The following is a 16,987-nucleotide window of genomic DNA, read 5'->3' as shown; positions in this document are numbered from 1 at the left end:
AATTTTCATTCAATTGATTACTAAATCTGTTTGCTAATTCTTTGCCACTGACACGGAGTTTGCAAAAGACGTCGCATTAAAAAACGACATGTTTTACGACTTTTTTTAAAGTATATCTTGAACAATCATACGAAAATAACAAAATGCAGATTGCCACAAGAATAAAATGATAACATACATAAATCTTTACCACAATACAGTCCATCGCATAGGAAAAATGGAATTATTATGAATTTAGCTCTCTTTCTATACAAAAGTTAATTGCTTTAAGATGTGGTAGTAACTGAATTTCACTTAGCAATAGGGACCGTTTTCATAAATTCGTATGCGGACGATTTTAACTATTTCACAGATTAAATAGTAAATCAAATATTGTGTTTTATTTAATAATTAATTTAATCAACTTTGAGGTTAAAGGGACCTCACAAGCAGTTTACTATTTCTCAACCTTCAATGGAGCTTTATGAGGTGAATTTTACTAACCAAACATCAGTCCACATGGTCTGTTCAATTAAGGTGCTCTGATTTCTTTAAAAATGTACAAATGCATTTATTGTTTTTTAATATCATGTCGACCAAACTTGTAATTCATAAACAATATTCAGACATATATATAAATTATAAAAAAGAAACACAGAGTTATGAACGCATCAATATTTATCAAAATTAACATTTTACAGAACAGTAAACAAGACACACATCATTTGCTTTCGAATCGCAGTCATGCCTTAACTGCCACGATTTTGCATAGAACATTTTATTACAAAGTAATGAATTATGCAGTTTGTTATACTTTTTATCAATATGAGCGTGTCAGCAAAAGGTTACAAAGTACACTATGCATCCACATTCAAAGAACCCATTAGTCAAAAGAGCTGACACTTGACAAACGGTTACCAGTAGATGGAAAATTTAGAAATATGGTGTTAATCAACGTACACATATAATAAATTATTTACCAACTCAAAACATGCAAATTTTCACTTGAACTCAGGCTGCTATTATTTTACGCTTGAACTGACATGAATATCTTACAGAAATTGCCATGAACCTTGTATCAAACTAAAATAAGAATTATGTGGATATTTATTTGTCTTTATACTTAAAATGATACATTCGCTTTGTTTTGAAAATTTGTATCGGAAAATAATGCTTCTGTGTACTTTTGTACTTAAACCGTATTTAGGTCTTATAATGTAGCTCCAAATTAATGACACATTTTGGTTAAGTGAGATGTGCGTCGTTCGTTTGGAATATTATATTGCAAATTAACAAGTGCAATGTGAATTAAATGGTATACTACATATGTATATTGCCATTGACTATTGGTTACTTACAATAGCCAAACAAGATGGTTAACATTAAAATGCATTTAATCCATAACTGTCCAGGTATTTGATCATTGGATTTGACACCCAACATTCTGTATCAATTATTTTGGTGCTCTTTTTTTCGTTTTAATATAACTTAAGAAGTCTGCGCTTAAAAGAATTATCAATGCTCTTCATACACTGTTAAGGAATGTTAAAAAGAACACTTGATATGCATCCCAATACGGGCCATTAAGGGAATATAATTATGCAATTGATATAAGTCAACATGTAAACAAAATGAAAATATGTGTTTATACAATACCATATACAAGCGCTGTACTTGCTTACAATATAGTTATGTGTGTATTATATAGCATTTAAAGCCGTCGATCCAATCAAGTCAGCATTTTGCTAAAATCAATACTGTAACCTACAGAGAAAACCTGTACATCATATGTGCCAACTATTTATCCATTAAGAGAACAAACCGATACTTCGGTAAGCGCCTAAACATCATGACAACATGTAATATCTAAGCAACACATTTGAAGAATAATATCCTATATGAAATAATAAATTGCATGTAGACCGTCAGTTTTATACAAACTTATTACAACTTAATTTTAAAAGAAATATAATAATATACAATACAATCTAAAGGATTTTTATATGTTGTATGATTCTGAATGCTTAAGTTAATATTTAATAATAACACGTTTTATTCTGTGAAGCATACCGATATTTGCAATATGTCCAATACTTTCCATGGACTATTCAAATGCAGTGACGAAGCTTTAACAATGTTTTATGTTAAGTGTTCGGTTCTTTGTTTTGTCCTGTACTGTATAGGCACTTGGTCAACTTACTTTCAATAAAAGCTTAAGGGTGATAACACGAATGGTTGATTACTGAAGGAGTTTTATTAATCATTTAAAAAGTTTTGCTATATATTGTATTTACAGTTAGTTCGCCGTGGCGTAATGGATATGGTGTCCGCCAAGCGATCGGGAGGTCACGGGTTCGATCCTTTCGATGCAATTGAGCTAAAAAAAGGTTTAAACTAAAATACAGTTTGTATGGAATGCAAACGTCTAAAAGAGTTTGTCCTTGTTCGTCGTGATGCCTCAATATAATGTCCAGAGCACTTTATGTACTAATTCTTTAAGGTAAACGACACGTTTTAAGTATATGGTTCCAAGAACATTGCCTAGTGTGATGTCAATGAAATCGTGAGGATTATTTGTGTACGATCTGTTTTCATTGTTCCAAAGTTATTTGCATATAAACCGAAATGCGCTTCTTACCAAACACCCATGTAAGGTAAACGCAAGATAATCTCGCTACGGTGTATGGTACTTTATATAGGCGTCAAACGGACCATATTTTTCTTTGTGTACGGGCAACTACTCCAACCTGTTTATTTTTACTGTTTTCGTGGTTGTCTCCTTTTAAAATACATCTCGTTTCGTGCAATCTAAAGACTTTGTTGATTTATCGTTAGAATTGGCGAATGAAATATTCTCAAGGGATTTATTTTTAGGCTGTTCAGGATTGACAACAAGAACAACGTCTCCTATACGAAAGTCTCTGTGTTGATGAAACCACTTCTTTCTGTCAGCAAGCATTGGCAGAAACACTCGCAACCAACGTTTCCAGAATTGTTTCACGAGTTCTTGTAAACGTCTCCAGCGTTTAATTGGGCTATGATCTGTGTCGTCAACTGAGTCTGGAGCAAATTGATCTCCAACTTGTCCAAACAGGAAATGGTTTGGAGTAAGTGGAGTGCAATCATCAACATTTGCAGATTGGTACGTAAGTGGACGAGAATTTATCAAACGTTCAGCTCCAGTGCAAGATGTGATGAGCTCTTCGTCGGCTATATCAGCTGAGGTCAAGATTGCTGATATTGCTCGTTTTGCTGATTTAATCATTATTTCATGTACACCAGCCCAGTGTGGCGCCGCAGGAGGCTTGAAAAACCACTGTATTCCTCGGTTAGCAGCACTTTCTTTGATTTTGCTTTGTCTACATTCTGCACTAGTTCTCTTAGTTCTTTATCTGCCCGACAAAGTAAGTGCCATTGTCAGAATACACTGAAACTGGTAAACCTCTCCTATTCACCATTCTGTAGAATGCATTCAAGGATGCGTTTGTGTCGAGACCAAAGGCTATTTCTAGGTGCACTGCGCGTGTTGATAAGCATGTAAATAGACAGAGGTATCTGTATGCTCGTTTTGTTCCCCTTCCCTAGATTGTAATTTAAAGACCACCAAAGTCTACTGCGACATTTCTAAATGCACGCATGGCTACTCTTGTTCTCACTTTTGGTAGAGGTGCCATGATTTGATACTTTGGATGACCTTTCTTTCGTTTGCATTCAGAACTTGTTTTCCCAGTCTCTTATTTGTTCTCTAGCAGCTATAATCCAGTATTTCACTGACAGATCAGAGAGTGTTTGGTTTGTTCCGCTATGATTGTTATTTTCATGGGCATCTTTCACAATTACCTCTGTGATTGGACTCTTTCTGGGTAGTAACACAGGATATTTTGTGTCATATGGAAGAACTTCAGAGTACTTTAGTCTACTGTCACTTCTTTTCACCCATTCGGTGTCTAATCTTGGATTCAGTTTTATCATTTTGCTTGAAATTTCTACTTTCTGATTCTTATTTGGTTTATAATACTGCAAAATATCATCTCTGTGTCTCTTTGATCATTTCAGTCGTGCTTTCTTCAATTTCAACTACATTCAATGACCCATGGAACTCGATATTCTTTCTTGATTTTGCAGTTTTCAACAAATCTAATGACCCATGCTCGAATTGTATCAAATTTTGTCCAATTTGAATATCTTTCCGGGCTAAGTCTCCACTCTTATTGTGTCACATAAAATGTACGCAAATTTGTTTGTGCTGTTTTTCGCATTTCAAGTTTTCTATCATTACCCACACCAATTTTGCTCTTTGGCCATTCGTTTTCACTTTCTTTTAGGAAGCTGGGGCCTTTCCACCAATTGTTCGCAACAGCAAGACTGTTAACAGGTAAACCTCTTAACACATAGTCTGCTGGGTTTTCGTTCGTTGGAACATATCTCCACTGACTTGGATATTTTACTCTGTGAATTTCACCAATTCTGTTTGCAACAAATCTTTTGAATATCTGCTGTTTTTTCGTATCCAATATATGACATTCATAATGTCCGACCATAATGTTACTTGTTTGATTTCTATTTCAAGAGTTTTGCAAATCCTTGATGTCAGTTTTAAACAAAGTGTTGCTGCGAGTAGTTCAAGTCTTGGGATACTAGTAGATTCTGTGGGAGCATCACGACTTTTTGCAGCTACAAAACGTCGAGTCACATCTTCATTTTCATACTCACATCTCAAATAATTATGTAACTGCTACATATGCAATTGATGACGCATCTACAAATGTATGAATTGACATTGACTTCAGCCGTGTTTCATTATTCTCATTTTTGAGACAACGTGAAATCTTGATCTTATCTAAATGTTTAAGCTCTTCGAACCACCTTTCAAAATTCAGCTTCTCTGCTTCTCTCACGTTTTCATCCCAGTCAACCCCACTTAACCAGATGTCTTGCATGATTTGTTTCCCTCGCACTACATATGGCGCTAAAAAACCTAAAGGATCAAATATCCTACAAACAGGCTTCAATACATTTCTCTTTGTGAGTTCATCTGGCATGGTCATTTCATCACCGACTTTGAATATAAATTCATCATGTTTTGCTTGCCAGGATATTCCAAGAGCTTTAGTTGTTGGAAGATTTCCTGTTCCTAAATCTATTTCTGCTGCTCTTCTTCTGGTATTGTTTCTAACAATTCTAATGAATTTGAAATCCACTTTCTGGCATGCATATCAGCTGTCTGCCACAGCTCTCTCAATTGTCTACATAGTTTTATTCCCTCTGTCACGTTTTTCGTAGAAACCATGCTATCATCCATGTAACTAGACTTCAGAATTTTCTCAGCCGCCATCGGATATATGTCAGCATGCAACAAAGCATTATGTTGATATACATACTGGGCTAGATATGGTGATGAGTTAACTCCGAACACTAAACGTGTGAATTCAAATGTGTCGATGGGGCTTTCTGGTGATTCTCTCCATAGGAATCTTTGGTATTTTTTATCCTCACTTGCTAGGCAGACTTTTAAATACATCTCCGCTATGTCACAAACAACTGCGATCTGATTTCTTCTGAACCTTAGCAACTCATCAACTAGTTATCTTTGCAATTTTGGACCTGTACTTAGGTACTCATTCAAACTTGTGCCTTCATGTTTGGATGATGCATCAAACACAATGCGAACTTTTTATGTTTCTTTTTCTGGCCTCACTACAGCAAAAATGTGGCAAATACCATCCTTTTTCATTGTCTTTTCTTTCAACCTTCTTAATAAAGCCTTTCTCTTCATATTTCCTTATAACGTCACTATACTTCCGCTTCAATTCAGGAGATTTCTTCATTTTTTTTCTCAGTGCCATATAGTCTGTTTAAGGCACTTCTATAGTTCAGGTAATGTCTCTTTATCTGATTTCCATGGCATTGTATCTATTGTCTTTGTGTTCAATACTGTTTTCTATTTTAACCTGCACTTCTTTGTCTTCTAATGACATTTGGTTACACCGTTTCACTTTCAACTTCCCAAAACTGTTTCAATGAAGTCTCCAAGTAATTATAAGCATGGAAAACAAACATTCCAGTGCTATCATGATTCTTCTCTCTATTTATTGGCCCAACACATGTCCATCCAAGTGGTGTCAATCTAGCCACTGGTTCAGCATCACCACTTACTATCTCTCCAAGTGACCTATGAAGGTGCGCATAGTCAAGACCTATCAGTAATCTATCTTCTTCTTTCTACCAGTACTGGGGAATGGTATGTGTTTAAGATGTGGCCACTGCTCTTTCATTATTTTCCAATTCACTGTTTGAAGTTTCCCAGTTACATTTCTTGTTGTTTGTGCTTCCATTGAAAGTTCAAATTCTCTATTTCAGCTCTGGAGTTTGAACATAACATTCATAGTGCTGAATTTAATCACTGCAATGTCGAGTAAATCAGCAAATTGTTCAAGTTCTCTAGGCGTTTCATTCTTTAAGGGCTGTAATTCTCTAACTCATCTAAGAATTGGTTTACTACTCTTTTGGTACCACCATATTTCCTGTCAAGCCTTTCCTTTGCAGCATTATATGCCTCTTTCGACTTATCTCAGATTTTCAATAGAATGTAGCGCTTCGCCACCTAGGTACTGACGTAATTGCAAAAGTTTGTACTGTGGGTACTTGGCGATTCGTCAATACATGCTTGAAAAGCTGCCTTCCATGCAGGGTACTTTGTCTTGTCACCAGTGAACACGGGGATTTTTACTCTTTGAAGTTGTTTCCACATATCTGTGCCTAATGCGGAATCCGATTTACTGCCGTCTTCAAGGTTTGATTCATGATCTTGGTCAGACTTGGATCTTACTTTGTGGTCAGACATGAAGCTAACTGTGAAAACTTCTGCTGCGTTTTTTTTATAAAAGCAAGAATACAAAATAAAGTCGAAATTATTGACAATAAGTTTATACTCGGTTCCCGATTTACTTTTTAACAAGACAAACCAAAGGCAAATTGTTTTGTAGTTTTTCGTTTTGGATAAATTACTTTGGATAACAGATTAAATGAAATATGTTATTTCCAAGAAGTTTGAACCGTAGACATATAATCACGATAATTAAGTTTTCTATACCGAACAGTTTAATTTTTTGAAAATACACCAACAAATGCATATTGCATCTTACTTGCTTTATGCTTTATTGTTATACTGGTAGGTTTTAAAATCTTGATATATTGCGTTCAAAACATGACAGATACAGGCGTTCAAATTTTAAGGATAAACTGTCGCAAATTTGTAGGAATGTATTCATTAATAAACAATCAAACGTGTTAAATGAACACATTATGATGGTTTAAATGCTTAACTGAGACACTCGGAATGAAACGTTTGAACAATAGTCACGTTCAATCATTGTAAGGATAAATTATGGAGAATTTATAAAACGCGGCAGTTAAATAAAGTTGTTGTGAAGATGATTGTCCCTGTCAAAAGTGGCCATTAAGATGCTGTCATAAAATCTGATCAGAATGCTGAGCTTTAGTGTGAAAAACGAACGTTATAGGAACTGTTTACAAATTTCTCTGATTGTTTTAATTTTATAAAAGCAGAACGCAAGAAACCTTTTACGGAATTGTACATGAATGTAAGTTTTTAAGATTTTTATAATTTCTACAAAGGTTAATTATTTAAGCGATTTGACAGTAAAAACATACTTGAAAAAAAAATCCTTAGTTCCAGTTTCAAATCCATTGATACAACAGTTTTGATTTATAATTTCATGGACAGTAATACTAATAAAACAACGCTCAAAAGAGCATAGATTGTACAAATACGTTTTATTGTTTCAGTCAGAACGACAATTCCTCTTCTTGATTCGTATTTTGTCAACTGGAGTTTATAAGCTTCATTGAACAGTTATCTGCAATACAGTTCTAATCTAGCATTATTATATATTAGCATTATCCGTTAACTGTGAACGCTATAAAATGGCTTTATATAAAGTGGTTGTTTTCGTTCTCGCCAATCAAATACTAACTCTGAGAGCAAACAGTCGGCACATGGATGGAGCGTCTGTGAACGAAAATCTACACGTGTTTGAAGACATCACGGATGATACTACATACACAGATTGGTTAGATTTAATGACATGGAAGAAGGATGCAGTACGTAAGCATAGGGTGGGACCTGAAACACCATACTACTGCTTCATATGTACTTGCTCACAAGATAATGAGCGTCTTTACGTGGATTGCACTGATAAAGGTCTCAAAAATGCGTTCGATGATGTTAGTCGAAAAACTGTTGTCCTTAATTACACAAGGAATAATATTTAAGATGTCACCTATGGCAATTTTCGTGGATTGACACTATTGAAAGTCCTGAAGCTGTCATATAATAAAATATGGCAAATAGCCAAAGATGCATTTAGGGACCTTACAAATCTTACAGATTTATATATAGACAATAACAATATGATTACGTTGCAAACAGGTATTCCTGAAGGAACATTTGATTCTTTGATAAATCTTCGTATGCTTGTCATGCATGGAAATGTGTATATAGGCGATGCTTCCACGCTTAACGGGAGCACATTTCAGCCATTGAAAAAATTAGAGTTTCTTGTCATCGACGGATTCAGAAATATGACATTTGATTACCATTTTCTTAATACGCGTTTGTCAATCTTAATACTAAAATGCAAGTGTTTTGGGTGTGCATTAAACATTGTAGATGATGGTATATTTGATGGTTTGCTGCATCTTCAAATTCTCTCCATGAGGCATTGTCATATATCATCACTTTCGCCGGTAGCTCTTGCACGTCTGAAATCATTGCGATACCTGGATATTTCAAAGAATGATCACTTGGGAATGCAGCACGTGTTAGGTCCTGTTGCGAAAGCTTTAATGGACAGTAATATTAAAATACTTGTAATGAACTTAGTATCAAACCCTTATGAGGCAGTTAATAGATTAGATAATGAAAATTTGTTTTACATTAATCAGCTAAATTTAACGGAATTGCATATGGATTCAAACTCTATTGGAATAATAGATCATAACAAACCACTTTTTTCGAGATATTTCACTCTCAAAGTGTTGAGTTTAAAACGAAACGTTCTTTCATATGGTTTATTTGTCGATTCACTTGTACAGACTAATCCTAGTATTGAAGTTCTAGATTTTGGAAATCAATTTTGGTTTAAGAATATTGTAAATTTCCCTGTAGAAAAAACCCGTCGCAGAACGATAGAATATTTAAATGTTTCCAATTTAAACCTAAAGAAATTTATATTTACCGGCTCGAAATCTCATGTAAATGTTTTAAACTTTGAATACTTTGAAAATGTTATAGAATATATTGACATTTCCTGTAATTATCTGAACAAAGAATTGAAACTGCCATATTTATTGTCTTTGACGTTTCTTAATATATCGAGCAACTTGATTGAAACATTGTCAGAATCAGTATTTAGAGGTACGCCATCTTTACAATACCTGGAAATACGAGATAATATCCTTGGTTTCGAATTAGGATCTGACAAAGCAGTCAATATTTTTGTACCTCTAAAACATCTAAAAACCATAAATTTGTCAAAGAATAGAATTTACAGTTTAACAAGTTCGCTTTTCTCCCAATGCGTCAGTTTACAAAATATCGGTCTTTCAGAAAATTACCTTGACATCTTTGACCTTAATTTACATAATTTACGCAATTTATCAGTCCTGAATCTGAGAAATAATCGTCTTCAAACTTTATCTGAACCCGTTCGAGTATATCTGTCTGACATGACATCGGCACATGCAGTAATTGTTAACTTGCAGGACAATAAATTGGCAGGTAATTGCGATAACATCGAATTCTTGAGATGGCTGGTAACAACAAATGTTTCTTTAACAGGAAAACACTTTTATAATTGTTACTATAATAATGCTAGTATATCTCGCATTGAGTCCAGTACAACTGACGCTCTAGTCACTCAGTGCTATACTTATTTATCCTTAATTACATCACTTACAGCAATTATCTCAGTCTTTGTCGTCATCAATATTTCGGCAATTATATTTAGGTACCGCTGGCATATTGTCTATTGGTACTACAATGTCGTGAAACGTCGAGATACTAATATGGATGCACGACACGACATGTTTCAGTATGATGCATATTTAGCCTATGACGATCATGAGACCAGTTTAGTTGTAAGGACTATACACACAAAGCTTGAAGTTGAATCCAACCTGCGGCTTAATATTCGAGACCGCGCCTTTCCACTTGGTGATATCAATGCTCTGAATATCGTCGAAGCAATCAGCTCGAGCAGAAAAACAATTTTGCTTCTTAGCAGACATTTTCTTAAGAACAAATGGTGTCGGTTTGAAATAAACATTGCTATCATTGAAGCCATTACCGCGAATCGACCGGTTACTGTAATTGTGTACGTGGAAGATATTCCAGTTCGCTTTCTACCGAAGGAAGTAAGTAAACTTCTGCAAGATTCACCGGTTTTCGATTTTCCAAATGACACAGATGCTTCCCCAAACGCTTTTTGGAACAGATTGAAAGACTGCATTAGCCGGTGAGGAAAAGGCGTATATTTGTGTATACGAATGTTTATTGTACTAACAACAAATGAACATACATGTAAACACACATGTTTTGACAAGGGCAATGTTTGTAGTCATATTGGTTTTTTTAACTGTTCGTTGTCACTAGTTTGTGTGTTTTGTTATCAAAACAATAAGCAAATTTTATTGTATAAGAATGGTTTTATTAGAATATTAAACTACATTATTCCACTGATGTTATATTATGTTCAAATCAAGTGGACTTTCTAATAAATTATTGACCGTCTTGCAGTCACATATTTCATAAAACAACACAAAACGAACGAAAAGTGTACATGATGATTCTGATAACATAATTATTAGTAAATGTGCAATAAACACATTTAGCATTACTTAATCATGGATGATAACTTCATTGTATGTTTTAATTCTTACATTTTACGAGATCACTGATCCTGTAAGCGTGCTAGCCTATTCAGTGCATATGCGCTTAGAAGAGTGTTTTATATGCTCGATCAATTCATGGAAGAATGAAATTGTATTGATTGTTAACTGGATTTTCCTGTTGATTATACAATGTTGTTTTTAATGTTCTGGTTATTTTTTGTTTTTATAAAATAGAAAATATGTATTGTATTATGTATAATATTTAAATACTTCAGTTTTATAATATTTCCCATATTGATTAAAAATAAACTTCATGATGACTATTGTATCTTTTATAAAACATTAAGATTGCAAATTTAAAATCATGTTCACTACAAATGCCTATTTTCCTGTATTTTCTGTTAAACATCTTGGGTTACTTTAGTCCGAGAATTACTGACATCAATGGGCTTCTACGAAATACGGAGTTCCCAAGGAGTTGGTCATATTGATGTTTTTATGTATGTTTTAAGCAACAACTTCATGATAGTTATATCCAGTTATGACATTATCTTCTGGATAACTCGACCCGAGCAACTGTTTTTCGGGAGGTAGTCGACTTTGATTTTCAAACATTTCTTAAATGTATAAATGTTCAAAAGTTTAGGATTGCTGTCACTAGGTTATTTGTTTTTTCTCATCATCTTCAAGTTGAGTCTGGAAGGTGGAATAGTCTAAGACGTATCCCATAGGAGATAGAACATGTAATGTTTGTGATAAGCTTGAAGACGAGTTTCACTTTATTTTAGAATGTTTATAATATCATGATTTACGCAAACAATACATCCAAAAATATGTTTGGTGTAGACCAAGTATGTTTAAATTAAAGCATCTGTTTGAAAGCAAACATGAAATTGTACTTCGGCGTCTAAGCATGTTTATATTTAAATGTTTTGAAATCAGAAAATCTGTAAATGATACATAATTTGTAACAGACACCCAACGTCTCTTTTGATAGAAAGCTCATTGTATATAGTCATATTTGTTTTGTATTTCGTCTCTACCGATAGATATTGTAAAAATGCTATTTGTTCTTGTATATTGCGTCATCTATGAGACAAATGATTGTAATATGTAACTATCATATGAGTGTGCACATATGGATTGCGTCTCTTCTGTAATATTGAATTTGTGTAATATAGTGGCGAATGCTCTTTTTTCTCATGTCTCTAACACTGTAATTTAATGATATGATTTCTCGTACACCAAGTCTCTACTAATAATTTATTGATAACTATTTAACACAACTACTGAAATATCATTATATGTGTACTTTTGTAACACATGTGTTTATTGACAGATCATTGTGTCTCTTTAAAAAACCCATTAGAATAATGAAATGTGTTCATGTATGTTGCGTATCTTTTAGGCAACTTTGAAACAAATCATTAAATTATCAATATAATTATGTTTTTAAAAAATTACGATTATAAATAATAAATGTATAAAGATTCGGATATATACGAGAAGCAAATCATTGTACTATATAATAAATTATGTCTTATTTGTATATGGCCGTTTTTGTGTTGACATAAGTTAAACGAACAGAGATAAAGAGCCCACAAGACAAACAAATGTATAATAATATACACCTTCTCCGCATATTTGCGTTTTTTTCCAATAAACCCCCTTTTGCCTCTGCTCGTATTATTAATCGTCATCTTTGTTATATTTAATTAATTAGCAAAGCTCTTTCCTATAAATGTATTGGTACCTGATTTATTTCATTACAACATTTTCATTTTAAATTAGTCACGGGCCTTTCTATTACTGTTTTTGTCAGATCTCTATGTCCACATGGGCCTATGGCCTACTGATTCTTAATAAAATATTCTGCTTCCTGTCTATTCCACGGGTTGAAACTAAAATTCATGTGATATAATAGTTGATGATGTCTGACTTGATAGGCGGGGTCGATCATACAAGAGAAATAATCGACACATTTTACATAATGCCACCCTCAAAAATAATATAATTTGAATGTGTTATATATAGGATCTTGCGTGAGTGGTCCTTTTGTATTGAATTTATTAAACAAGTCATCTAAATAAAGATAAAAACGAGGCTTGAATAGTTTTTATGTTTATTTAAATGACGAGATTAACAAATTCAATACGAAATGACCACGATTCTACGGTTCTATTTATAACATGACCAACACGTTTTCTTTTTATTTTATGCTCTTTTCACAGTTTATTCACAAGGTAAAAGAGTTTAACTGAAGAAATTCGCTGGAATAATGACGTCATTTCGCAAAAAAATGACGTAATTTCACAGTTATATAACTAGTGTAATAACACCCGTGTAATAAACAAAATTTAGCATTACGTTATTTCACTCCCTGAGCGTAGGTCATGTTATAATGCTATTTATTACCGTATGTCGTTTCTATAATATAATGTTGACCAATAAGTAGAATGATATTATTGAAATTACTTAAAACGTTATTTTACATAAAATAGTTAACATTACAAATAATGTATAGAAAGAAAATAAATACGTATACGATGGCCATAAGTCAGTCATATGATTATGCTTATATGCTCCACGTAATTTCGTGTAATAAGTATTTCCATATAATCTTTATACGGCCAGCATCAAGCCTCAACAGAAGTGTTGCCACACACTTGACAAAAAATTGTTTAGAAAATATTAAATAACGTATAAAGGACTTTTCAGTTTGAATAAATAACGGCATACCAACTATTAATAGCGAGGGTCTTGGTTTCGTTTTCGATTGGTTTTAAAACACACACATAAAATACGGTATTTTATTTTCATATTAACTGTGACACACATAAATATAGTTAACACATGAATATAATTATAGGATATAATATGTTCAACTAACTTTTCTAGTAAGTTAATGTTACTAAATCAATATATCTGTAAATAAAAGTTACCCCACCCACTATACTATTTTAATGATCATGCACGTAAGACACAAGTTATTTTACTAACTGATTGATTGAAGATTGGCCTTCTCTTATTATACTGCTTCACACAGCGTCATTAACAGACGTTATATCTGTGTTAACAGTACAATCCACCAAATGTGAATTTCGTTCTTCCGCTGTCGTTTATGTCCAGCGCTGTCAGGGTTATTCGGATGAATTTCACATCATTTAAATAAGGACGCATCAAAAATCACCGTGGTTCATTTCTCCTTGCTTCAATTATACTTATATTATCAGAGGCATCACTGAAAACAACTGCTGTAGTTGACATTTTTAGCAGGGCTGTCTATGGATCGGTGAACGATCAGTCAAAACTATGTGGTTAGAATTTTTTTAGTAAAAATACATTGGAAAGTTTGACTCTGAACAGTGTTTTAAAAATAAGCGTTCATGTAATGGACAGTGAACATTGAGGCTAAGACATACAAGCGTTCATGTAATGGACAGTGAACATTGAGACTAAGACATACAAGCGTTCATGTAATGGGCAGTGAACATTGAGGCTAAGACATACAAGCGTTCATGAAATGGACAGTGAACATTGGGACTAAGACATACAAGCGTTCATGTAATTGACAGTGAACATTGAGACTAAGACATACAAGCGTTCATGTAATGGACAGTGAACATTGAGACTAAGACATACAAGCGTTCATGTAATGGACAGTGAACATTGAGACTAAGACATACAAGCGTTCATGTAGTGGACAGTGAACATTGAGGCTAAGACATACAAGCGTTCATGTAATGGACAGTGAACATTGAGACTAAGACATACAAGCGTTCATGTAATGGACAGTGAACATTGAGGCTAAGACATACAAGCGTTCATGTAATGGACAGTGAACATTGAGACTAAGACATACAAGCGTTCATGTAATGGACAGTGAACATTGAGGCTAAGACATACAAGCGTTCATGAAATGGACAGTGAACATTGAGACTAAGACATACCAGCGTTCATGTAATGGACAGTGAACATTGAGACTAAGACATACAAGCGTTCATGTAATGGACAGTGAACATTGCGGCTAAGACATACAAGCGTTCATGTAATGGCAGTGAACATTGAGACTAAGACATAAAAGCGTTCATGTAATGGACAGTGAACATTGAGACTTATACATACAAGCGTTCATGTAATGGACAGTGAACATTGGGACTAATACTTACAAGCGTTCATGTAATGGACAGTGAACATTGAGACTAAGACATACAAGCGTTCATGTAATGGACAGTGAACATTGAGACTAAGACATACAAGCGTTCATGTAATGGACAGTGAACATTGAGACTTAGACATACAAGCGTTCATGTAATGGACAGTGAACATTGAGACTAAGACATACAAGCGTTCATGTAATGGGCAGTGAACATTGAGACTAAGACATAAAAGCGTTCATGTAATGGACAGTGAACATTGAGACTAAGGCATACAAGCGTTCATGTAATGGGCAGTGAACATTGAGACTAAGACATAAAAGCGTTCATGTAATGGCAAGTGAACATTGAGACTAAGGCATACATTTGATTATTACGCAGTCCTCTAAATTCACAATGCTTCAGGACGTCAACATTTAAACACCCACACACATTAAAGCTGCTAGTCAGTAAATAGTAAGAGTAAAATGGTGACCTATCAAATACCGATAAACATGAATTATTAAGTATATGCAATTTTTTGAAAAGAAATATAATACAAATGCAATAAGTATAATATGTGCTCTCGCATTTGTACATTTGTGAACATGTTTAAGAATATCACTGTACACTTATGAGTGGGAAATACCTTTTTACAGTTTAAAATTTCAATAGACATTGTATTTATAAACTAAAGTACTGCATTTTGTGTAGAATCTGACAAACGTCTTTCATAGATCGCCATGTAAGAAGAATTGTTTAAAATAGTTTCTAATTAACTTTATGTTTACGGTCGTTGAAATTGTTAACTCAGTAAAGAGGGTATATAGAGCAAACTATAAAGTTAACAATCTTTTTGTCAGAACAAACAACACATCCTGATACAAAAATACATTTAGCGAGGTTATTAAATTATAAATACGTTTGATCCTTCAATGTACAAGGCTTCCTAGGGACGGGACTAGTTTTCCAATATGTACGCGGAGACAACTGAGTCCTCCCTGGTCGTCCTCTGTTTGTTCAATTCATGATGCTTAGGCCAATATTTTCCAGTCCTGAGTTAACTTCTTTTCCCTACATGAATGTAATGCAAAGCTTAAAAAATTCGCCGAAACTAGCAAGCTTATTGCGTAGATCGATTGTTACTTAGCATCGTCTAGTGGTCCTGTACACAGTTGGTTCAAATCATTCTCCATATCCAAGTAGTAAAGTATTAATAAAGATATGCGTAGTATTTCGCTTTTGGTTCGCAACACCATTTAGTGGTCCTCTATCAAGTTGGCTAAAACAATCAATTGAACTGAGTGTTTTATTATTTTCCGTCTCTGTTCTTATACGCAACACGTGTAGTCTTTGTTTCTATTGTTAAATTCTTCTGATTCAACGAAAGCGGAAACTAATTAAGAATTACTTTCGCAACACAATGTCACATATTAAAAACGATATTTGTTTTAGTACATTGTTGATGCAGTTTCTGTTACTATCTTTCTTGTAATTATTTTCCGGTTTGTGTTTCCATGTTGTAAACATTTGAATAAACCGACTAGTTAAAGAGAAAATTACACCAAACATTTATATACATACTGTTTTTGCCCTGTCTGTTTGTTTGTTGGTTTGTAGGTTGGTTTGCGTCAAACTTTAACATTGGCTATAACTATTGCATTATTGAAGATAGCAACTTGATATTTGGCATGCTTGTGTATCTCATGGAGCTGCACATTTTGAGTAGTGAAAGGTCAAGGTCAAGGTCATTCTTCAAAATCAAAGGTCAAATATATTGGGGGGGGGGGGGAACATAGTATTTCACAAACTAATAACTAATTATACGTCTTACAACTCAATTCAATAAGTTACTGTTTGTATCGCCAATCTTTATTATTTGATGTCTCACTGCATATTTTCCTACCCATCTTAAATACAAATTAAATGTGCATTTTAATACTTTAGTTTTATAGCAT

The 16,987-nt window shown here is 33.9% G+C and overlaps 1 protein-coding gene across 1 annotated transcript; it reads left to right on the top strand.

The window, feature by feature from the left end:
* The first annotated feature begins 7,343 nt into the window (after positions 1-7,343).
* LOC127853535 (toll-like receptor 4) lies at positions 7,344-12,793 on the top strand. Its single transcript, XM_052388088.1, has 2 exons — positions 7,344-7,583; positions 7,789-12,793. Exon 2 carries the CDS (start codon positions 8,413-8,415, stop codon positions 10,519-10,521), a length of 2,109 nt encoding a protein of 702 aa, XP_052244048.1. The 5' UTR covers positions 7,344-7,583; positions 7,789-8,412; the 3' UTR covers positions 10,522-12,793.
* The last annotated feature ends 4,194 nt before the right edge of the window (positions 12,794-16,987 follow it).

The sequence above is a fragment of the Dreissena polymorpha genome, chromosome 12, assembly GCF_020536995.1.
Source record: "Dreissena polymorpha isolate Duluth1 chromosome 12, UMN_Dpol_1.0, whole genome shotgun sequence".
Lineage (NCBI taxonomy): Eukaryota > Metazoa > Mollusca > Bivalvia > Myida > Dreissenidae > Dreissena > Dreissena polymorpha.
The sequence above is the reverse complement of the archived record's forward strand: the minus strand, read 5'-3'. Positions and strand labels throughout refer to the sequence as shown.

Coding starts and splice junctions, on each gene's coding strand:
- LOC127853535 (XM_052388088.1), top strand. CDS start 8,413: ATGATTACGTTGCAAACAGGTATTCCTGAAGGAACATTTGATTCTTTG.